Below are 25,018 nucleotides of genomic sequence, written 5' to 3' on the forward strand. Positions count from 1 at the left end.
AATACCGAAGCCTTAAGGATGATTATGTCGGAGACAATTTACCCTTCAAGTTTTCTCGCACCTGTAAGGACCCCATTTTTTTTCTACAAAATGGATTTGCTCGCCCTTTTATAAGGGTGGTGATAAATTATCACCACCTGTAGGATTATTCTCACGCTTTAAACGTGAATTGATGCGGCAGACTTTAACAATTTTTCACTTTATAGGGGTGCGAATCATCCCACTAGGGTGCGAATTTATCATTTTCCTTTGATAAAATGAAAAATATGTCAGCACGTACGTAACATGTGACATGCTTATATAGGGACAAAATGAACAGGGAAACATTGAGCTGGAGAGGGAATCTTTCCGTCGTGTAATTTTTAGAGCCAGCTAATCAAAGAAAAAAGTTGAAAGGATCCCAAAGTCACCACACAACTACCCTTTTCATTTCGACTCCGAGATTTTCAAATAACAACAGCTGAGGGAGAATTGTCAACAACGAATTTTCTTGGGCTTTAATCATGATGAGTTATAAAGTTGTTTCCGAGTTGAAATGTAAGAGAGTATTATTCAAGTGGTTCTCTAATGCCTGCAACTGTAACCATCGTTGTTACCGTGCTCGTGGCCGCCATGGCCATCGTCACTGGCATCCTGATAATTTGCTACAAGAGACGGCGAGTGCATCGGCTATCGCCACCGCCAGAGAAAGGTGAGAAAGCACGGAAAAATTTAGGGTTGCAACTTGGATCAGGTGGGGTTGATCTTTTGCTGATAAATGAATTGGAATAAACCGGAACATGACTAGATTTTATAGAAAAAGATCAACCCAAATTCCCAAAACAAAACTCTTGCTGGGAAAAACAGAATAATTTGGAATACCATTCCAAAAGATTCGGTGAAATTCTCGACCTGTTGCACCCCTAGAAAAAAATATATCTCTCCCTAGAAATAGCAACTTTACATTCATAATCCATTTATGTTATTGCTTAAAGACAGACAATCATTTCAAAAGAGATGTGAATTTTACGTACAAAAGAAACACAAAGAAAAATTGATGAAAAATTCTACAAAATTCATTTCATATGCTTACGTCACAGTGAGACACGATTCTTTTCTTATAAAAAGGGAGATGATATTTTCACTCATCCTGCATTACATGCACACTCTCCTTATAACCTTATTTGATGTGAAAAGTGGGCAACTTTATGTCAAATCATGTTATAAGAGGAGCGTGCAAGTAATCTAAGGGGGTGAAAATATCATCACCCTAAAAATAAATAGATATATAAAAAGAGATGACAAGATTCTTTGTGTCTACAAAGCATGAATTGAAAGAAAAAAAAAAGGTAATCAAGTACTAATTTGTAAAACTGGAAACCTCAAAATTATGAATCGCGCTTTTATCAGTTTTATTGTTAGATTTGGAGCTGACTGGACCCATTTTAGATTATTATAACTTGAATGGATTTGGTTAGGATTTTTTGTTATAAAATTTTGTTTTTTTAGTTATTATTCGAAGGAGAAGAGGCCGGGCTATGTATTTGTCAAAAATTGGATTTTCCTCCATCTCTTTGAGTTTTGTAGAGATCTTGTGTCCCACATTGGAAAATGTGTGTGTTGGATCTATAAATGGTTGGGGATTCTTAGAGAGAAAACTGTGGATTTGTGGAAAAATATCTACAATGCCCGTGCGCGGAGCCAGGTCGGGACATGGCATGCTATTTTGCCGCTCTGAGTCATTCATTTCCACGGTAAGGTGTGTCGGTAAAGTATGCTTTACTTTGCCGTTGTGAATCCTGTGTTTTTCGAGCAAAGGTATATATGTCGGCATGAAGAGTCTCTTTTTAATGCTCTAAACATTGCTTTTTCCACGGTAAATGGACTTCGATTTCCATTTTGATTTTTAACCGGTTTCAACGCGGTTTTAATAACCACGTAATTACATATTTATCTCTATTACTATTTGAAAATGTTTTATAATCATGTTTGTTGTTTAAGGTATCTGTTAATCTAGTTTAAAAGAGATGTATCAGATAGGGAAAGTGATTCGAACATATTTGGTTCTTGCTCCATTGTTTTCTGCTCTTCCCCGGTTTTAAGCGAGTTATCTTTCTCTTAGTTCTATCTCTGATCAAGGTTGCATAAGTCATGTTCACAAGGCATCCAGGTAGTGTGAGACCATACCCCCTAGAGCAAGGTCATTGTATTCTGGTGACATACATCGGAGTTCTCATTTACACCACGATTCATCGTATGTGGGGGCGAAACTTGTCTTAACTACAACGAATTCAGATTTTGCATCCACTTCCAGTTTGATACTCACTTTCATCTTCAGAGTTGTTCCTGCATCTTTTATCAAATTTATTTTATAATCTGAAATCACTCTATTAACTAAAATAATCTTTAAGACCAAATATATTTCAGATTAATCTTATTTTAACTGTCTGCTACAATTGCTGAAAGATATGAGAAATTTGATGGATTTGAATTCAAATGATGGAAATAGAAACTGAGATTCTTTCTAGCTACTTTAGAACTGGAATATATATTATGTGGTTATGAGAATATTGAAGAAGAAAATGAACTTACTAGACCGTATATTTCAAGTTTTCAACTAAGTAGAAAAAGGATAACTATTTTTGTAGAGGACTCATTCTGAATTCCTTGAATAACAAGCTATGTAATGCTCGTTGTGGAATTGAAACGAAAAAAGAACTTTGAAAAACTTTAGACAAAAAAAGCCTTAGTTGAAGCAGCATGATCAAAGAAACATGTTATTAGAAAATACTTTAGGTTTATGATGGTGGATGAAGATTTGTCACGGATCAAGTAAAAGAACTCCAACTAATAGTGGATTAAATCTTTTCTAGGGGGATAAAATAGAGGAAGAAATTTATGTAGCCACTATTATTCAAAAAGTTACCGCCATCATGAGAGAAATATCATAATACACTTCGACATGATAGTAAATATGTCTTTTCATGATCTCTTTGTTTACTAAAGAACTTGATGTCTTGTTGTAGCGGAGAAGCACAAGAAGGAATTGAATAAAGCTTCTTTGAATGCACTAGGCATTCACTTGGATCATAGTGATGATTCTAAGCTCTAACTGTGAACTTGGATACACATTATGTATCACTTTGTAGGCTAGAGGATTATCGAGTATTTTAGACAAAGATCTCTCTAAGATTTTGACTAAACCTCGAGATTTCTCATGTATAATAACAGTTAAACACTCAGTGATTGGGAATAGTTGTAATGGACCGAGAATTCCAAAACAATCCTGATGCTTTACTGCTAATTGGAGTGTCATCAAGCTACGGAGAAATGCTCTTGAGACTTGAAATTAAAACTCCAACTGAAAGTTTGAAGAGAACCCTCAGAGCTGAGCATTACCATGGAAGAAGAGGACTAATTTAATGGAATGTGGAAAAACTTTGGGACTTCCAGTTAAAACTGATGGATTTGTGTTTATGATGTTCATAGATGAAGAAGATAGGGAAGAACTCAATACCGGCCTTATCATCTATAACATCGGTGTCATGTGGAGAAAGGGAAGTCACCCACACTGGAGTCGGGCACCTCTGCAACAGATCAATGAGAGTGGAGATCATGCATCTCCACCTTAAACTTGGCTTCACGTTCCTGACGGGCCTCTACCTTACAAGCTATCCTCAATCGATGCTGGCGGCAGGCCTCAGGTGCATAAATGCTCATTAAGTGGTCACATATAACCTCCCATTAGGGGGAAAAGATGCTTGCCCATTTCAAGATGCTCCTTCAGCATGTTCATCCGCGTGAATTTAGTGGGTCATCCATTAGTCCCTTTGACACGCCAAATGGTTTCTTGGTGATCCCGACGGTAATATTCATGATATGCCTCGATAGCATGGATTTATCATAAGAATGCAACCTCACAATCAACACCATAATCACCACCATCAAAGGATGAAACATATGGAGTCATTATGCAGTTCAAAGGTGCGTGTCCACTGCTGCAAGCATTGAGAAATACCTACTGCATTCTCTTCAAGAACAATCCCATTTTGGCATCCGATCACAACCTTGTGCAGACACCTCATTTTTCCAAATGCAGACTGACGGTAGGTTGTCATGATGATGACTCCGATGATAAACATTCTAGTACTATTCAAACTCTTAGAAATATAGACGAAAATTCTTTTTAGGCATGAAAAGTGGGGGAATCCCTCATCACCTAGCCCAGCAAACTATACCAATTTATAGCCTTCAATGTCCCAAAAAATCTCAGAATCTGAAGAAATCCAGCACTGATCCATAAAAATGCCGCAACCCTAACCAGTCGCAGAAGTTGCAAAACATGCGATGCAAAATTCGCAACTCCAACAGTTGTGTAGTTGCACGATCTGAATCTAGTCACAAATTACCCCATTTTTTCCCACATTGGAATTTTAAGAGGACACCCCACTTTTCATGCCCTATAAAAGGCTTTAAGCTTGTTTACATCGGTGGGGCAAGTACAAGTCCTGAACATGGAAACCCAAGAAAGGACATGGAAAATACCATCAAAACACCCGAAAAAGGGACCAACTTGATCCTAGGTTCTAACTAGGAATCCATGGGTAAGGAGCTTGACCCAAAATAAGGGTTCGGCTCCTTGAAGTGGTTCGAAGTTAGAACCAGGGACAATGGCCCTTGATGAGTCGAGCGGTGCCACTTCAAATCGACGAAAAGCTCCCCTACGCACACTGGAAAAACTCGTCCGGAAAGTAAACTCTCCTCTAATTCTAATTAATTTGGTTTACTAATTTAGTTTAGGAGGGGAAAAGCCATGGGAACTAGGGTCCATCAGACTTTAAATCCCAAGGCCTTCTCCCACTTAGGATAATCTAATTGGTCAATTAGAGTAGCTTAATTAGGAAATTATGTTGTAAAACAAGAATCTGGAAGTTTTGATGATTAGGAATCAATTAAGCATAAAACCCAAACCTCCCCTGATCAGTCCTAATTCGTATGATCTGAAGGAGAATTGAGGATTCTCTTAACCCCTAATTCACAAGGTTTTCCTCCAACCATAAGGTCTTGATCCCTTGATTAATTGTCCTTAATTTCTTTTCACATTCATCCCCCTCAACCTCACTTTTTTCTTAAAATTTATTACCCCTTGACTTCCTTATGATCAAAATTCACTTTTGAGGGAAAATTAGATTGGGAATGTGGGGGTGAGATCCTGCTACCGCAGCATTCACTGTGACTTAGAAATCTTCTGATAGATATTCCGCGTTGGAATAAGTCAATACTAGGTATTGCAATCCACTATGATTATAAGATTGTTATTGCAAGAGGAAGAAATAATGTATATAATAGGAAATCCTGACATATTTGCAGGAGGTGTAACTCCACAAAACAATTGTTGAAAAATGGAGTGATTACAATTCACTTTATAAGGCCGCTAGACAACATATCATATTGTCTTACTAAAGAACTAAGTAAGAACTTAATCATAAGCATATCGAGGAGGATGGGTTTGAAGTTCATTTATTGAATCACATATAATGGAAACCTAATCTAACTAACTGGAGATCTCGTGAAGTAGGTTCAATGGGAACAACAAGTTACTTGAATGATTTGTTTTGCACCACGATGTTAGTGAATTAAGTACACAAAGCATGTCCCGATGGTATATGTGGGTGCAACCTGTAACGTGTGGATGATGCATTATTAAACTCTTAATGTTATCTATGGTTGAGTTTTTAGTGGAGTGTGGAAGCGTGACCACTTCTTATGAGAATTAGACTAATTCTCTATAGCATTCATGAAAAAATATCAAGCACATTGTCAAAATGTGCTAAATCGTAAGAACGCACTATATTAGAATTTGTTGTGTGTGTGTGTGTGTGTGATATGTTATCTCAGTTTATTACTCAAATTCTTGCTTCAAGAATTTAGTTCACCAAGTTCTTGAAAAATTCGATGTATCTATAGTACGTATAAGTTCAAGACCGTACTATAAGTTCAAGACCAAAAGACAACTATGCCGATACATGACTTATTCTTGGATTTAATTTTTTCCTTGATTTATTCCTGGATTTAATACATGACTTATTCCTTGATCGGAGCAGTCTCTTCTAGATTTAATTTTTTTCCTTGTAATTTTAAATTTGTAGGGGATTATTGACTTTTTTCCTTGGATTACAAGGAAAATTCATAAAGAAATTCAAAATTCTAGTCTATCTCTCCTTTTGTCTTTTACCTCAAAATTTGAATTTCCCTCCATCTCTGAGTTTAGTATAAATATTTTGTCCCATATTGAAAAATGAGAATGGGATGAAAGGAGAATATATATATATATATATATATATATATATATATATATGGATCTCCGAGTGTTAGTGATTTCTAGAGAGAAAACTGCGGATTCATGGGAAAAATCTTTAACACGCATGCGTTGAGGTGAGTAGGGTCGGGACGTGGACGTGGCCATGGCGTATGTGTACGAGTTTAAATTTTTCTTTATTATTATTATTAGGGAATTGTTATCAGCATTGGCCATGGCGTATCTGTATGAGTTTAAATTTTTCTTTATTATTATTATTATTAGGGAAATGTTATCAGCACTACCGTATTTTGATGAGGGCACTCTTCACTTTATTAAAAGTACGGTATGGAGTGGGTCTTTTGAAAGACAGTCGTCTGTTGCATTTGCTTCTCTCCGCACCAAGAAACAACTAAGGTTCTCCATGAAAATTTAAGATTGTTGATTTCGTAATTTTGTCTAATAAGACAATATTGTCACTAGTTTAGTTTATAATTCTCATTTACATTTATTAATTTTTTTTCTTAATTTTTAGTTTTTTAATTTTTCAAAAATAAAATTAATGACATCACAATTAATCGAAATTGGCATTTTTTTGTGCTACTTAGAGATCTGATGAACGGTGCATGAGTTATTGACTCTAACTACTAGAGGTCACTGATGCTTCTTCGTATTGCTCTCATTTTCTTATCTTGGCTTTTGTGTCTCGACTCTTCAGATGAACATACTCAAAACGGGCAACACAACATTCCTCACTCATCAATGGCCTCCATAGACACACGCCAAGTGTTCGACGAAATGACCGAACTAAGGACCCTTCGCACAACACCCACATTTTCATTCATTCCACAGCCTTCCCAAGTTCGTCCTCCACTGCCAGCGAATTCACTACCGTCAGAGCTATCAACGGGAATCCCTCCACCATGGCTACGCGAATATACCTCCACTACCACCCCCAGTTCCTCATTCACTTCTACAGTACCTTCACCAGTAATCCTCAGAAGCAGAGATGAAGGTTCCAGTTCCTATCTTACGGCAACTGATAACACCCCCACTTTAATCAGTCCAGGTGAGCCAGAGGATGGGTTCCCACTACCACTACGTAGGCATTCAGAACCGGCATTTTCACTTTCATCACAGCTGTCCCATGTCCCTTCTCTATTGCCACTGCCAGTAAATGGCATAAATGGAGGACGGGAAGGTTCTCGCCTTATGCATCACAACCGTACAAGTTCAGACAACCAACTGCAGCCACAGCCATCAACATCTGGTATTGGCATTGACTTGAGGTTCTCAAGGGTCACCGTGTTCAGTTATGAGGAATTAGCAAAGGCAACGGATGAGTTCTCGGATGAAAATCATCTTGGGCAAGGTGGTTTTGGGTCTGTCCATAGAGGGACACTTGCAAATGGTGATCAAGTGGCAATCAAACAGCTGAAATCCGGCAGCGGACAAGGGGATCGTGAATTTCAAGCAGAGGTTGAGATTATTAGCCGGGTACATCACAAACATTTGGTTTCATTGGTTGGATACTGCATCGCCGAAGAACATAGGATTCTTGTTTATGAGTTTGTATGTAACAACACACTCAAGTTCCATTTACATGGTATGCCTTTTACTTTTCGAGTTTAAAATGCTTATCATATAATCTCTTGTGTTCTCATACTCTATTGAAACTCACGAGTCTACCAATGAATGTTTCATAGTTTTTATTTTTTTATTTTTAAATACTCAATCAAATTTTTCTGATCTTTTAAAAATTGACTGATGGATGAAACTGCGTTTCGATATATGATTACACGAAATCTTCCACTTAGTGTACTATACCACTTTAATTTTTAGTTTTTGTTTGCCCTTCCTCTACTGTTTCCTGTCACTTTCGGTAACTAAGAGTTATAAAACAATTGTCTGGGAACTGCTCAATAGGGTCTCGAGCTCTGGTTTTGAACTTGGGTTCTTGTAGGCAGTGGGAGACCAACCATGGAGTGGTCCACAAGAGTAAAAGTTGCTTTGGGTTCTGCAAAAGGACTGGCATATTTACATGAGGACTGTAAGTTCTCTCTTTCTAGTTATTTTCTTATATTGATCTATTTATTTGTAAAATATAATTGAACTTCTTTATTGAAATGTGTTGATGCATTGGTGCTTGTTCTTATTGATATTTTTAATTTGTAGGTCATCCTAAGATTATTCATCGTGATATTAAGTCAGACAATATTCTTCTTGATCTTTACTACGAAGCAAAGGTAGGATTCACATCTTTGCTTGTCTAGAAGAATATATGGTGATGATCTAGCATGCTGATCTGGTTTACCAGTCATTCACGAAACAACCATATCTTGAAGTTTCTTCTTATGTTCAAGCTCATGAAGAAGTAGCTTTCTTTTGATTGTCAAATTGGGTTGTTTAGTACACTAAAAAAATCAAGCCGTTTCAAAGCATTACTCAAAAGTGCTTGTTGCATTGATGATTCAATGACAAAGGGCAGTTTTATAGTTTTTCATTTGCTCAATTCTTATTTCTATTCTTCATCTAATGAATTGAAGTCATTATGCAGATTGCTGATTTTGGCCTTGCAAAGATTTTTCCCGATGACAACACTTACATTGAAGTCACTCGAGTAATGGGAACTTTCGGGTATGATAACCCATTTCATTTTCATGAAAACCTTGTCTTTTTCATTGGGTATACTTTCAACTGATATAAGGTCAAGTGACCTTGTTGTATTGGTTTATTGCTAGATTGTGTTAAACCAGGCAGAACCTGTGATGCAGGAAGCTTATAGTGGCTAACAAAAAAGGATTGGAAGAGTAGGCCTAATGAATATGTTGGGTTTTAGGACTAATGGAAATTAAACTAACACACCGATTGAACAGAAAACAAAATAGGCTCCCGGGATTACTACAAACATGATTTCTTTTTTAAGTTCAGTAGTAGGAATGAGCTGGTTGATCTCCATCTTATCGAGCACAATTCCCTTGAGAACAGAACCAAAGCAAGAGTAAAGATAGATTCCTTATTTCGCCCAATGTAGAGTGGCGTTTCTAGGGGTTATTTATATCACTCTTCCCAGACATATCTTTGATCATCGACACATTCTCCTCGATACTTTGCTAAGGCATTTCCCCTTTCCACTTTGAGCTTGCATGGTTGGAAAGCCCAAATCTGAAACTGAAGCTGAGAGTGGTGTTTCGTCGTTGATGGATCTAGTCTAGGTGAAGCTAGACTAAAAAACTTTCTTTCAGATCATCGACACATTCTCTTTAACATCTTCAGCAGTTCTAAACTAAAGTCCATACTCAAGTCTTTCCACGATGCACGAGGCATCAGCAACGAAGTATATAAACTTGAGATGCTTTAATATCTCATAGTTTGAATAGTTAACTCCTTATTGACCAAATAATGTTGCCAATTTCGAAGAACCTGTATGACTACATAAAACTCCAAGTCATGAGTATGGCTTCGATCTGCTTCTCACTGTTGTAAACCATTGGATGTCCTTGACTTAATGCCTCATATCCCCACATATGAAGTATCATATGTGGCTTCAAACACCTTTGAAATCAAGCAACTGTAGCACCTCTGTTTTGATCATTTTCTCTTTTGTTTCTTCAAAGGCTTTAGTAGTTGATTTCGTCTGTTGAAAAAACTGAGACATACTTTCCGAAATGAGGATCAAACATGATGTGCAACAAAAACGTCAAGAAAGGATGCAAAAACACAATCACACAAGTACGAACACAAGATTTACGTGATTGGGCAGTGTGGCTGCATCAAGAAAGGATGAAAAAAACACAATTAAACAAGTAAGAACACAAGATTTATTTGGTTCGACAGTGTGCCTACATCCACGAGAAGAGTTTCACTAGTTTGGTTTAGGATTACAATCTCTTCTTCTCGGGCAAGAAAACTCAAAGAAAACCTGTCTTCTTGTAAACTTAATACGTGACTTGTATATCAATGCCATTACATCAAAAAATATCCCAACTACCCTTTAGTGTAAAATTGGAATTTAAATTTTCATTCTGGGGCACTGCCCTAGAAACCCCAAAAGGGTGCGCTATTAGTCCGTCATCTGCACAAACATGGTCCATGAAAATTGTCCATTCTTCATACGTTATAATTGGACCTATACCTATACTGCAGTTCTGAATGAACCTTCTACAGAAAGATGCAAATCCATAGAAACTCCATAACTCATGGATTGTAGTAGGAATGACCAATCAAGGTTAACCTTAACTTTATCTTAATATACTTCAATGCCATGTGAAGTAACCACATATCCAAGAAAGATAGACACGCAAAGTCATGAATGAACACTTCTTCAAGTTGATGTAGAGCTTTACTTGCCTTCTGACTCTCATCACTTGATGAAGATGATCTAGGTGTTCTTCCTTTTTCTTCATATAAGAATATCATCCTAATAAACAACAAGGAATCGACCAATAAATGAATGAAGTACATGCATGATCATGCATATGAATGTTCTCAAAGCATTGGTAAGACTGAATGACATAACCCGTGACTCGTATAGTGAACCATGTTTCATCACTAGTTTGAATCATAATTTGATGATCCACTCCACAGATCAATCTTAAGAGAAGATAGTAGATCTTAAAAGGCATAACTAGCATCGTCTGACTGTCAATACACATCGTTTATGATTCATCCTTTTGAGCGAAGGTTGCATGGTGCATGGACATGCTTTCTTCGCAGAAGCCATTAGATCATGGCATAAGATTGATAACATATTCTAAATCATGCATTGGTGACAACTCAATGCCACACACCTGGCACTAAATTCTCAAAGTATGGAAGGACTTCCTGCACTTCATGAGGAAGTGCCGGCTTCTCTTCAACGCTAGTATCATCTACCTCTTGTGTCACTAGAGCAAGTACAAAATATTGTTCTTTGCATTCATCTTCATACTGCTTCATGATGAGTATGTTGCTAAGTTTCTTCGATTCACAGGATTAAGAGTAATCTTTCTTTCATTGAACATGAAGTCACAATTATTTCTCGTACCTCGAACAGACAACAGGATTCAGTTTGGTAAATAAAGTCCTACGATGGAACTAGAACAAGAATTGTCATGTCAGGTGAAGGATTTAGACCAACACAAAAAACAAGGAATATTAAAGAAAGAAGGTTATAAATGCGTAGGAAGATTTCAGGTTACAAAACTTTAGGACTGATTCATGAAAAGTACTAGGAATGAACAGAATTCAGCCTATTAATTGCACTGGCAGATCAACAATCAAATATTGATAATTTTCAAGTAACTGACATCAAGATTCCGTTAGTCATATGAAAGTCGTGCAATTACTTTAGAACCAAGGTTCGTTGCTAATCGTCAATTTGAAAACTAGTGGGATTGATTAAATCTTGAAATAAATTCATATTCAAGAAAACCACAGTTAGCTTCAAGAAACAATAACATATGGCAAAATGAAGGAACTGAAGTTGAATACATATTAAGTGGGTTGAGAAAATTGAAGGAGATTAAGAGAAAGGAAACATTATAGAATTAAGATAGGACTAGCTGAGATGATCTAAGAAATAATAGATTAGTAAATAGGAATAAGCATGGGTTACCAGACTCACTATTGGGGGTCTATAGGAATCCACTCAGAGCGGCATACCATGAATCCAAATGGATAGAGAAGGTTTGCAAGCTCTCGGAAATGTTTTCAATCCATTTAGGTATTATAAAGCAACTAAAAGTTTCCCACTAAAACTTGAACGCCAATCCTATTAAAACTCAAAGAACTAATGAAACTCAGATTGGAACTTAAACTTAAATCCTACTAGGACTAGGACTTGGACTTGTGAGAGTCAAGTCTCCTAAATGAAATCAACAATTAATTAATTAATGAGCCAAAGACAAATCTACACCTATGAAACCCAGTATTTAAAAGAATTGAAGTTCAAGTTTTAGTGTGAGTCTTTTAGTTCCTGGGTGATGGGGACTTTACTCCCACCAGTAAAAGCACCTCCTTTAATTATTTATACGTTTTTTCTTTTCTCTATTAATTTCTTTACTAATGACAGGTACTTAGATCCAGAATGTTTTTTGACCCGCAAATTCACTGAAAGATCGGATGTCTTCTCCTTTGGAGTCATGATTTTGGAGCTGATTACTGGACGCCAAGCTATTATCAGGACTCAGTCCTCTGGGGTGTATAGCTTGGTAGAGTGGGTTAGTATCTTATATCATCGATTCTCCCTTTTTTTGCTTGTCTTGAATATAGAGCTGCACAAATCTTCACTTATAATTCCATTCCTACCCTGGAATCCTGAGATCCCAAGACACTGTAGATCATAAAATAGCATATTCCTACATTTGTTTAAGTTCTATCTCACATTTCTTACCAGTTCTGGTAGCTATATGTTTCATGGAAAATTGAAAGATTAGTTGTCTGGCATTGCAGGCAAGACCTTTAATGGAATCGCACAACTACCACCTGCTTGTCGATCCACGGTTGGAGTCAAACTACAACTTCAATGAGATGACACGAGTTGTTGATTGTGCCGCTGCTTGTTTGAGGCCCTCTTCTCGAAGTCGACCAAAGATGAGTCAGGTATGATATTAGACCCTGCACCTATCATGGTTGTAGCATAGTTGAACCTTTCACTGGACGCATACGGAGGTGCTTTTATTGGTTATGAACTTATGAGAGATGCAAATAATTTACACTTGACTCTGAATTGAATATTAGGAACACTCACTATTTTTTTGTTCATTGTACTTACAAATTTCTAATGTTTTACACTTCGACACTGATTTCGACATTAGGAAATTTAACCATTTTTTTCTTTAGTTGTACTTGGAAATTTCTAATGTTTGTAACCCTAACCTTATTTTAGGTTTCAATGTAAAGAAAATACCGATTTTGCTTTTTCTGAAAGTTTCAAATTCACAGATTTTAAAAGCAGTGATTTTATATTCCCCGAATTTTAAATATGTTGTTTGGGTGAAATTCTTTCATTTTAGACTAACTATTTGCACTGTTTGGATGAAATCCGCGAATTTTCCTGAAAATTGTATTGGTGCTATTTTGGCTGATAAAGAAATGAAATCGGGCAGTACTCTCCATTGCAACCTTGAGGTTGCTGGTTTTCTTTTCGCTTGCATAGCAAAATTGGTAACATTGATAAAGAAAAAGAAAAAGAATTCATAGCAAGATATATAGAAATATCCTTTTCAAAAAAAAGATATATAGAAATATCATATTAGTTCCTTATTAGTGCGATAAATTTACTGTTGGCATTTTGTTTAGCAAAAACAGCCTACTTGACACAGAGAAGCACAAATTAAACGTATAAATAGTATTTATGTGGTCTATAAGATTTACTATCTCTCTCTGTTCAAGAAGCTCACCTTGAATATGTTTTCTGTAACCATCTCCCAAGTTCTTTTTTGTCAAGCCCGAGTCTGAAGCCTAGCAACAAGAAGGAAAGAAAACATATATGCCTGTAAAAGAGCTTAAAACATAATAGATTAGTAGAATTAGATAAGCAGATAAGCTTACTCAAGAAATGAATCCCCTGAGGACTAAATTAGAGAAATTACCAACATAGCTCTTCAAATGTTGTGCTAGGATGCTATTACGTCTGTTCCTCATTGACTGCTGTAACACCTCAGAGAACCTCAGTACCTGCTGGAAATTTTCTGATCTCAATTCTCATGAAACAGAGTGCTTTGGCTGAAGCCAGCACAAATGGCAGTGATCGAATGCTAGAGAGGCAGCAGAGTTTCTTGAAGTTTTTGAAGTTTTTGAACTCCACAAATTGAAGAATAGAAAGATGATAAAGTGGAAATTACAGATGAGAGAAGGAAAAATAAACTATGAAATTCGTATGGGGTGCCCTCACCCCTCTATCCCCACCTGTAAAGAAAAACATCAACCATTCATAATAAACTAAAAATGTAAGCTAGCAGCTGCCCTAAACCCATCAATAAAAACTACAGTTCTGAGTTAAAACTCAGAAATTACACACTTCTTTTTTTCTTCATATTTTTTTGATGGGTCCCATCGAAAAAGAATGGGCATTCAAACATCAACCATTCAAAATAAACTAAAAATGTAAGCTAGCTGCTGCCCTAAACCCATCAACAAAAACTACAGTTCTGAGTTAAAACTCAGAAATTACACACATTTCTTTTTTTCTTCATATTTTTTAATGAGTCCCATCGAAAAAGAATGGGCATTCTTCTTAGCAAGAATTATTGCTGTAGGATAATGGCTAGGAGGATTTGAAAGTTACCATGGAAAAAAAAAACCAATACTCAGTCATTTAAAGCTCTTTAAACCTATACTAATATTCTTTCCCCTGATTTTCATGTTTGAGAGTCCAAACCCAATGGAAGTATGCTTCAAATCTGTTGTAGAAGTTATTCCTTCAACAAAAATTTGCAAAAATCGGGGTATGCATGTAGTGAAGAACAGATCCACTACTGGCACTCTTTTAGTAAATAATGTGGCTTATAATAGAAATACGATCCAAGAGTCAATGGGTAGTTCTTGAATTCAAATATCCACATTAGAATTCAAATATTGAATCAACTAAGAAGTAAATTACTGCTAAAAAGTTACTGCCACTCACATTTTATTTTATAATAGACCAAAATAATGAAATTTGTAGTCAAAATATATTAAATCTAGTTTAATTACAATCATAGATCAATCTCTTTGAAAACCCTGCAGAAATTTGCAGCAAAATATCTTTGAAAGGTGAGGTTTCTTTCTCTCAAAAGATCCCACGAATAGAATTTCCAAAAAAAATTCTCCTCAGAAAAATCCCCTACTTCTTTCTCTAATTCCAATATGTGAAAAAATAAAATGTTTAAAACTGCAGTCCTAATTACATATATACTTCCCCCCTTCAAGGTTGTCCTATTAGAGTTCTAATAAGACTACACTTATAATAAAAAAAATTAAAAGATGAAAGAATATCATTCAAAAAACTAAAGATAAAAGAAACATAACGGACATGCTAAAATAAGGACTCTATTAATTTACTAGCAATCCTTACACTACTTTCAAACTACTCACTTCAAACAGAAATAAATCAACTTTAGTCTCAAACTCTAACCCTGTGAATAATGACGTGATCAATAACTTGAATAATGTGAACAGTGGCGTGAACAGTAACAAGAACAATGACATTAATGGTGGCACGGGCTTTTGTCTAATTCACTCAGATAACTTGAGGGAATCTTTCTTCCTTCTTGGGAATGATATGCCCTATTTGTGTCACGCTGTCCTACAATGAAGTGGGCCTATCTGTGTCAAAATTGGGATCCAATCCCTGGTCAAAGTTTTGCTATACTACATCAGTCACCTCCTCTTGAAAATAACTAGACTTCAAATTCAATTTGTCCTCTTCTAAGTATAATCACTTATCAACAAAAATATTGTACCGACTATCTATGAATCTAAGGATTCCATCACTTTTCCGAACAAGATATGTAAAAGATGACACTTACAGTATTAACTATCAGGGTATATCATCAGGAATGTTACAAATAAACTCTTCCAAGATTGGATAGTCAATGAATAAAATTTCAATATTCATCTCATCCAATTGAACTTCTCTTTCTGTCGTCAATCCACCATATCTATATATATCTGTCAATCGATCTACTCTTGACATCGATTTATTATACATCAATTTTCTTTGCACAATTTCTTTTCGTACGGTTTTATCGAGCACCATCACTAATGCTACCGATTGTGGTATTAAATTAATCCTTTTCAGGATTAATATGTTGTACTAAAAAAGATTGCATAGCTCATAGGATTCTTCATTCAAATCTTCATAGGATTCATCATAATGAATCCCTTTCTGGATTAATATGTTGTATTAAAAAGATTGGCATACCGCATAGGATTCTTCATTCAAATTCTCAATGGATTCTTCATCTTCTACATTTGCACGCAATCAAGTGTTCTTTCTTGTGAATATGAAGCATGTGGTATGGCTTGATTGAACAGAAATTGAGCGAGAATGATGTTGAATTGTCCAAACTGCTCTTTCATCTCATTCATACTTTGGTTTTGCTTCTCCCATTGTCGAATTAATTCTCCTCCTTTAATTAATTTCTAAATTTTCTCAAGATTCTTGTTTTCTTGTAGCTCTTTGTTAGTGGTATCCTATCTTCCATGAGAGAGATGAGAGGAAGAGAAGAGGAGAAGATGGAGAAGATATGAGAGAGTTGTGTTAGCTCTCTCCCACACGGAAAAAGAAAAAAAAAAAAATATATATATATATATATATATATATATATATATATATATATATATATGAGAATAGGGTTACATAGAAAAGACTGAAATACCCCCACATAAGTGGGTATGCAATACGCCCACTCTCAACACTCCCGCTCAACCTAGAGTGTATATGTCATACATTCCCAGCTTGTTATATAAGTCACTCAACCTTACTCAGCTTATGGGTTTGGTAAACATACCTGCTTTCTGATCATTTGACCTCGTGAACATTGTGCAGATCTACCCTTTTTGAATCCTCTGACGGATAAAGTGACAATCCACCTCTGTGTTTTGTCCTCTCATGGAAGACGCATTCAAGGATATATGAATGGCTCACTTGTTATCACAATGAAGTGAACTGGTGATGAGTAGGCAACCCAATCTCTAACATAAATGACCTCAACCTTATCAACTCGCATCCTGTATAGGCCATGGGTCTATACTCTGTATAGGCCAAGGCTCTATACTCTGCCTCTACACTCGACCTGGATACAATATATTTCTTCCTGCTCTTCCATGATACCAAATTTCCTCAAACAAAAGTACAATAACCACCAATAGACATTCTGTATGCCGGAGATCCCGCCCAGTCTGCATCCGAATACCCCTCAACCCTCATATGACTATGTTTCCTGAAGAATAGTCCTTTACCAGGAGCTTTCTTCAGGTATCTCACTATTTGGGTGACCGCTGACTAGTGAGGTGTCCGTGGAGTACTCATGAACTGAGTGACCACACTAACTGCAAAGGAAATGCCTGATTGCGTGATAGTGAGGTAGATCAGTTTTCCATCTAGGCATCTGTATCTTCCCGGATCCTCTAATAACTCACCCTGATCAGGAGAAACCTTGACGTTTAGATCCATAGGTGTCTAAGCTGGCTTTACTTTCAAAAGATCGGTCTCTTCCAATATATCCAGTGTATACTTTCTTTGTGATAGAGATAGTCCACCACTTGAATATGTTACTTTTATCCCTAGAAAGTACCTTAGGCGTCCAAGGTCTTTGGTACAAATCTCCTTCTGAAGGAAATCCTCCGGCCTATGTATATCTGCACTATCACTCCCTATGATGATGATGTCATCTAAATAAACAACCAGGAACATCTGACCATCTTTAGATTGAGAACTAAATGCTGAATGGTCCACAACACACTTTGTCATGTCAAATCGTACCATTGCCTCACTGAATCGCCCAAACCATGCACGAGGATAGTGCTTAAGGCCATACAAGGCCTTACTCAACCTACTCACATCATGCTTCATCTACCCTGAGCAACATACCTAGAATGTTGTTCTATGTAAACATCTTCCTACATGTCACCATGTAAGAAGGCATTCTTGACATCCAACTGGTAAAGTGGCCATGACATGTTAACTGCAAGGGGGATCAAAACTCTGAAGCAAGGGATTTTATCCACAGGAGAGAACGTGTCCGTGTAATAAATACATATGTCTGTGTGTACCCCTTTGCAACCAACCTCGCCTTCAGTCTTTCCAATGTCCCAGCCGGTAGGTACTAGACTATGAACACCCTCTTACAGCCCACTGCCTGAGCTCCAGGTGGAAGATGAGCTAACTGCCAAGTACGATTAGAATGCAGAGCACCCATCTCTGCATCCATCGCTGCTCGCCAACCTGGATGGGCCAAAGCTTCTACAACGGAACGAGGATTAGAAACAAAGGATACAGATAACATAAAAGAACGATAACTAAGTGACATACGAGCATAAGAAACGATGCCAGAAATGGAATGAATAGCAGAACGAGAGGGTGTACGAGATGAAATAGGAGCATCATCAGGTGCAGACGAGGAAACAGAGTACGATTAGATTGCATAGCACCCATCTTTGCATCCATTGCTGCTCGCCAACCTGGATGGGCCAAAGCATCTACAACAGAATGAGGAACAGAAACAGAGGATACAAATGACAAAAAGAACGATAACTAAGTGACATACGAGCATAAGAAAAGATGCCAGAAATGGAATGAATAGCAGAACGAGAGCGTGTACGAGATAAAATAGGAGCATCATCAGGTGCAGGCGAGGAAACAGTTACCTCAAGATCATATGGGAGTCCAGCGGGCTGCGAAGGAGGTGGTCCTGATGAGGGTCCATCTGTACATGTGGGTAGTAAAACTTACCGAGGACGACGAGAATAACTTTCACCTCGTGGGGTGAAGGAGAGACCAGAGGGACTGGTAATGGCTACAGAAGTGGAGGATCAGGAGAGGGTGTCGCAACAGACTCAATAAGAGGCTTCCTCGAAGAAGGTAACATCAGGAGACACAAAAACACAACAAAGTTGAGGACTATAACATCGATTCTGAGTGCGAGAGTAGCCAAGGAAGGCACACTTATGGCACGCTGATCCAGTTTATCTGAACACGGAGTAAGATTCTGAACAAAGCAAGTGCAGCCAAAGACTCTAGGAAGTAAATGAAATGAATTCCCAGACGGATGTAAGATTGAGAATGGCGACTGATTCTGTAGGACGGATGAAGGAAGATGGTTCGCATGAAAGCATGATGTGAGGACAACATCAGCCCAATATGTCTTTGGAATATGCATGTGAAATAGAAGAGTCTGTACCATGTCAACAAGGTAACTAAGTTTTCTTTTAGCAATCCTATTTTGCTGAGAGGTATGAGCGTAAGATGACTGGTGAATAATGCCATGACTAGATAGGAACTGCTGAAACCCATTAGAAACAGAAAATATTCACGTGCGTTTTTAGTGCGCAAGACTAGGTAGGAGTCTCAGCATAAAAAGAACGCAACACTAAACAATCTTTTATTACATATAACTAGGACATTCTTGAATAGTCGTCCACAAATACAATAAAATAATGATACCTCTACGGGGACCCAAAATATCAGAATGAACTAGCTCAAAGGGATTAGAGACACGACTGACTGACCATGACTGAATGGAAACACGATAGTGTCTTCCAGATTGACAAGACTCACAATGAAAAGGACTAATTGGACTGGACACAACTGAAGAGTGCTGCAGACAATCGAGTAGAGGGTGACCAAGGCGACAATGCCACATGAATGAGTCTACTGAAGTACATAACGCAGTGGGCGGATTGTCACTGTCAAAGTAGTAGAGTCCATCCAACTCATGGCCCAAACCAATCCTCCTCCTAGTCGCTAGATCCTAAAAAGTACAATAAGAGGGAAAGAAGATTACGGAACATTTAAGAAGGCGAGTAAGCTAACTAACAGAAAGTAAGTTACAAGGGAAACTAGGAACATATAAAATAGATGAAAGAGACAAGTGAAGGTTGAGTGATGCGTCACTTGTGCCAGAAATAGGGCACATCGCCCCATTAGCCAAAGTGACTGATATAGATGTAAAAGTAGTCCCAAAGAGACTAAGTAGGCTATTGTTTCTAGTCATATGATGTGAGGCTCCAGAATCAATGATTCTTGAATTCCAGAATGACTGAGAGAGCAGGATGGGTTGCTACCTTCTGTACCAAGTGTGGCAATGACTTGTTTTCCTCTATCATGTGATTAGAAGAAAGCCTCATACTCGGCTCGCAAAACAACCAAATTATCGGAAGAAGTAGGTAGTAGAGGGGCTGCAGAGGAGCTGGCTATAGCAGTATCAGAAATATGATGAACAAAGTGGGAGGGCCATAACTCCAAATGTAGGTCGTAGCAGAAATAAACGTATGGCTCTCCAAACCACAATGGCTACAGTAATGGGATCCACAGCCACCAACACCACGGCCTCCCCCTGAATCTCTGCCTGTGCCACGACCCCGACAGCCATAACCACGACGACCATAACCAGTGTGCACGACAAGAGCAAAATGCTCAGTGGAAGAATCATCAGGTACCTCTATCCGTATAGGACGCGGAACTCTGTAAAAGGTCTCTGTCAGGGACGATAAAGAGCCCTGTCCCACAATTTGCTGGCGAATGGGTAGAAACTCATGCCCCAAGCCATCAACAAACTGAACCACTCGCAAATCACTTTTCTGTTTTGCTAACACAACATGGTCCGTCAAGGAGGGCTGAAATGTATCAAGCTGCTCACAAAAGTAGACAAACTCGGAATAATACTCAGAAACGGGTCTATCACCATGTTGCAGATGTCTTAGTGCTGAGTAAGTATCACATATCCGTGTCAGATTATTCTCCCCTGAATATGGTGTCGCAGCATGATCCCAGATAGCCTTAGTCGTGTCAAGAAACATCATATGTTCCACAATCTGCGGCTCCATGCTATGAAACATGAGTCTGAATGTGAGCATCCTCCTGACGCCACTGAACATATGCCTTGCTATCAGACGACGGTGGAGCCGATGTAAGATAAGTAGTCTTTCCCTGTGCACGAAGGTATATCTAAACAGACCGAGACCATACAGGATAATTCGTACCATTGAATTTGATAGAGGTCATCGGGAACCATAGGGAGGGTCGTAGAAGACCCAGCAATCATTCTAAATGAGGCATGAGTAGTCATACTGAATATACACAATGTAAACAACCAATAACGATGAAATAATAATTACCAATCACCACCAACTACACAATATGACCAATAACTACCAACAAACACTAACATATGAATCACCAATAACCCATCAACAGGTCACCAGCAACATAATCAACGAGTGAAACAACAACTCAACTAACCAATCATCAACACCACACTCGGTACTTTGCCCGATAACCCATTAGACGGCCCGGGACAATAGAAAGACTTCAACAGCACACATTAGCACTGCCAAGAGAGAAGAATATGGAGCTATCTTCATCCGGGCCACGAATATGGAAAGAGAAAAGAGGAATGGAGGGTGTTTAGATCATGAATAAAAGGGGTGAAAAATAGATTAAATCGAATTTAAGGATGGAAAGAAAATGGGTTATGTGATAGGGTTTGATGGAAAAACAAAAGAATAAAGGTTGTCGAGGGGGCAACAATGATGATGGTGGATAAAAACTAAAGGAGAAGTTTATATTGGGGTGTGTGTGTGTGTGGGTGTTAGGGTCAGCGTGAGGGGGAGTGGGTGAGTGTGTGTGTTGGGGGGGGGGGGGGGGGGGGGGTGGGGGGGTGGGTTAGGGTGAGGGTGATGAGAAACTCAAGGGTTCAAAAGAAGAGAGAAACAAAAAAAGTAAGAGAGAGAGAAGGGGGTAGGGCATGATGGAGATTCCACTAACCTTTAACTCTGATACCATGTTAGTGGTATCATATCTTTCATGAGAGAGATGATTGGAAGAGAGAGAGAGAGAGAGTTGTGTTAGGTCTCTCCCACACGAAAATCTTATATATATGAATAGGGTTTCATAGAAAAGGCTGTAATACCCCCGCATAAGTGGGTATGCAATACGCCCACTCTCAACACTCTTCACTGTTATCAAGCTGTAATACCAAATAATGTAGAAAAAATATGCTATTGATGCTTTTTTAGCAAATAATGTAGCTTATAACAGAAAATATGGTCTATGAGTTGATTGGTGGCCCTTGAATTCAATATCCACATTATAATTAAAATGTTGAATCAACTATAAAATTAAATTACTGCTGAAAAATTATAGCAACTCAAATTTTATTTGATAATAAACCAAAAGAATGAAATTCACTGTAAAAATAGATTAAATTTAGCTCTAGTTTCTTCAAAACATATTAAATCTAGGTTGATTACAACCATAGATCAATCCCTATGAAAACTCGGTAGAAATCGGTAGCAAAAGATCTTTGAAAGTTGGAGTTTCTTTCTCCAAGAAAACCTCACGATAGAATTTGCAAAAAAAATAATAATAATAATAATAATAATGTGCTGAAAAATCACTCTTTTCTTCTCTTCTTCCAATATGCCAAGAAAATGCTTAAAACTGTTGTCTCAATTAAATGTATACTTCTTTCTTCATGATAATCTGATTAGAGTTCTAATTAGACCGTACTCCTAATAAAACATAATCAAAGAAGCATAATAGATTTATTAAACTAAGGACCCTTTTGGGAATACTAACAATCCTAATACTGACTTCAAACAGAAATAAATCAACTCCTATTCCAAATTCTAACCCTACAAATTAGTGATGTGAACAAGAACACACACATTGACATATGCAGTGATATGAACAATCACTTGAACAATGATGTGACCAGTAACATGGGCCTGGGCCTGCTTTTATTCTGATTCACTTAAGTAAATTGAGTGAATCTTTTCTGATTCTTGTAAAGGATCGGCCTCGCCTCACACTGTTCTGAGTTGAAGTGGGCTCCTTGTCTGCCGCAAAACTAGGCTCCAATCCTAGATCAAAATCTGGCTTTGAAGTTATAATACTTGAACAGACCTTACGACCATCTTGAAATAGGGATTTCTTAAAACATATTGTAACATCTTTTAAAACCTTGTTAACATAGCCATAACCATAAAAATCTCCACGAAAAAAAGGATAATCTAGAGATTTTTGAGTTGTTCACCCTTTGTCACCGCAGGTAAAGAAGGCAAGTGTCTTTTAAAACCACTTTAAACACCTTTTTAAAAACGTTGAAAACATAGCACTTATTTGGTTTTGCTGGGAGTTTGGCTATACTGAGTGGTTGATTTGGTCTGAGAAAGGCCATTGAGCGAGCTTTACAAATGTAGTGAGAATTGCGAGTGAGAAAGGGAGGGAGAGAAGAAGGGAAAGGGAAACCTTCCGCTTGTCGGTAGTGACCGTTAAACTATTGGCGTATTACATGGAGAGAGAGAGAGAGAGAGAGAGAGAGAGAGAGAGAGGTGACAATTGCAAAGAACGACCGATGAGCCGGAGTTGAGGCAATGACAACTGTGAGATAGAGGGGGTTGTTCGGGAGGGAAGAGGAATGAAACTCTTCTTGTTCCAAGCCTTGATGGCGTTCAACAATCGTAGGGCTCCCATCCGAGGTTCCTCTTCCTCGGTAGGGGTGGCCGGAAATGGCATTCAACGCTTGGCGGGGTACGTAGCCTGTCTTCAATGGTGAATGGCATGTCGGTCAGCATTTCCCTTTTTCTAAGATTGAGAAGCCACATTTCTTTCTCTTTTGATTCAATCGGCCTTCCACCTTATCGATCCATTCTAGCTATGCTGTTTGAACATCCTTGAGAGATGCATCAGAATTGGATAAGACCACAAAGTTATCCCTAGCGTGATGGATATCTCCCCCGTCGGCATGAAAAATGTTAGTCTCCGGATGACAACGCTTCATAAGCGCGGCTATGAGACTGTGGTCCAATGCGGGAGGATAGGTAAGCAACAGCTCCAGCTCATTCACTAAAGCCTCCTCATTATCAGGCGCAAGTGCAGCCATTCCCTTACAAGAATTAAGAAGATGATTTTCATTTAGAAGGTAATCAGATTTTCTAATGCAGCTTTCTTTGTGGAAGCGAACAAAGCTTAGCTCGACTCGAGACCAAAACTCCTTACAACTCGCACCAATAGCGGCATCTGTCTTTGCGGCCGGAGAAATGAAGGATGGGTGAGAGGGAGGAGGTGGAGTGAAACCGAGATAAGAGAGTAGGATATTTTTTTCTTACTTGATAAACTAGGGTTTCCTTTTCAACGAATGCGAAATCCAACCGTTGAGGTTCAATTTCACAGTCGATGTTTTCTTAACCAAAATCTAGGATGACCAATTTTTCTATCGATGGAAGTTGCTATCCAAACAACCATTTTGGTCAAAATCATCGATTTAAAAAACTACCGATAGTGAAATCGACATATCCAAACGCTCCTTAAATTCATTACAGGGTTATAAAACTTGATTTTCATTTTGGACTTCACTAACTCAGATCATTACAATGTTCCAATTCAAAGTTATAAATCAATTTTGGCCAACTTGGCCAACCTTTTGAAGAGTCTAGATTTGGAGTCAATTAATCAGAACACAACCAAGGCCAGCCAACTTGGCCAAGTTCCTATTTGATTAGCTAGCTTTTGAAAACTGATGTATGTATTGAATAGCTTTAGCATGTTGATTCTTTTCTTCATTACATATGGTTGGTGTTTTGCATAAACAAATCCGGGGTAGTCTATTGAAATTGCCATCTCTGGATTTTTTTTTTGACTCACTAATAATTTTTAAACATCTTCCTTTTACAATATGAAATTGAACAGATAGTTCGGGTCCTCGAAGGGCATTTGTCTCTCAACCTTCTGAACGAAGGCATTACAGTTTCACGCGCCTCAACATTCAACCATATTGAGTCCTCTAGCCTCTACAGCCCGTGAAAACTGACAGGTATTGGCTGTTAGACCCCCTCGCTTTCTTGTTCCTATGTTGAATTAGCAAGAATGGGGATTCCTAGACTGAAAAGTTCTGTGTGAGTGATCTTTTATGTGGCTGAATGATTTGGGTAAAACCAAATTTGAGAGAGTATGATAAGCACCAAAAACTGTTATGTATAATTTATTTGTTTCATTCCTAATTATATTCCTTTTTAGTCTATTGACAAAAGAATGTACTTAGTGATTTTTTTCTT

The 25,018-nt window shown here is 37.9% G+C and overlaps 1 protein-coding gene and 1 long non-coding RNA gene across 12 annotated transcripts in view; one reads left to right on the plus strand and one right to left on the minus strand.

Annotated features, from left to right (window-relative positions):
* Positions 1–416: 416 nt before the first annotated feature.
* On the plus strand, positions 417–25,018 carry LOC143853920 (proline-rich receptor-like protein kinase PERK1). 2 transcript variants are annotated; one of them, XM_077363616.1, is made up of 8 exons: positions 417–691; positions 6,996–7,883; positions 8,241–8,327; positions 8,453–8,523; positions 8,835–8,914; positions 12,330–12,477; positions 12,710–12,859; positions 24,654–25,018. In XM_077363616.1, the coding sequence occupies exons 1-8, from the start codon at positions 568–570 to the stop codon at positions 24,765–24,767; spliced, it is 1,662 nt and encodes a 553-aa protein (XP_077219731.1). In that variant the 5' UTR covers positions 417–567; the 3' UTR covers positions 24,768–25,018. The 2 variants fall into 2 exon arrangements, with proteins under 2 accessions (XP_077219731.1, XP_077219735.1); XM_077363620.1 differs by lacking the exon at positions 417–691 and adding an exon at positions 1,508–1,733.
* Positions 1,304–25,018, minus strand: part of LOC143853929 (uncharacterized) — a 28,462-nt gene continuing 4,747 nt past the window's right edge. Inside the window, exons 2-4 of one of the 10 annotated variants that reach the window (XR_013237302.1) lie at positions 13,852–13,936; positions 13,660–13,720; positions 1,304–2,331 (exon numbers count right to left, since the gene is read on the minus strand). This is a non-coding gene — a long non-coding RNA (uncharacterized LOC143853929). Of the gene's footprint in view, positions 2,332–12,642; positions 13,764–13,851; positions 13,940–25,018 lie in introns of those variants that run through there. The other 9 variants (XR_013237303.1, XR_013237301.1, XR_013237306.1 and 6 more) reach the window with 9 other exon arrangements.

This window comes from Tasmannia lanceolata, unplaced genomic scaffold, assembly GCF_043159265.1.
Source record: "Tasmannia lanceolata isolate RefF3 unplaced genomic scaffold, GAP_Taslan_0.1 ptg000003l, whole genome shotgun sequence".
In the NCBI taxonomy this organism is placed as follows: domain Eukaryota; kingdom Viridiplantae; phylum Streptophyta; class Magnoliopsida; order Canellales; family Winteraceae; genus Tasmannia; species Tasmannia lanceolata.

Excerpts from the sequence above, each read along its gene's own strand:
- LOC143853920 (XM_077363616.1), top strand. The coding sequence starts at position 568 with ATGCCTGCAACTGTAACCATCGTTGTTACCGTGCTCGTGGCCGCCATG. Across the intron at positions 8,524-8,834 it reads ATCTTTACTACGAAGCAAAG|ATTGCTGATTTTGGCCTTGC; the intron begins GTAGGATTCACA and ends GTCATTATGCAG. Across the intron at positions 12,478-12,709 it reads TGTATAGCTTGGTAGAGTGG|GCAAGACCTTTAATGGAATC; the intron begins GTTAGTATCTTA and ends CTGGCATTGCAG.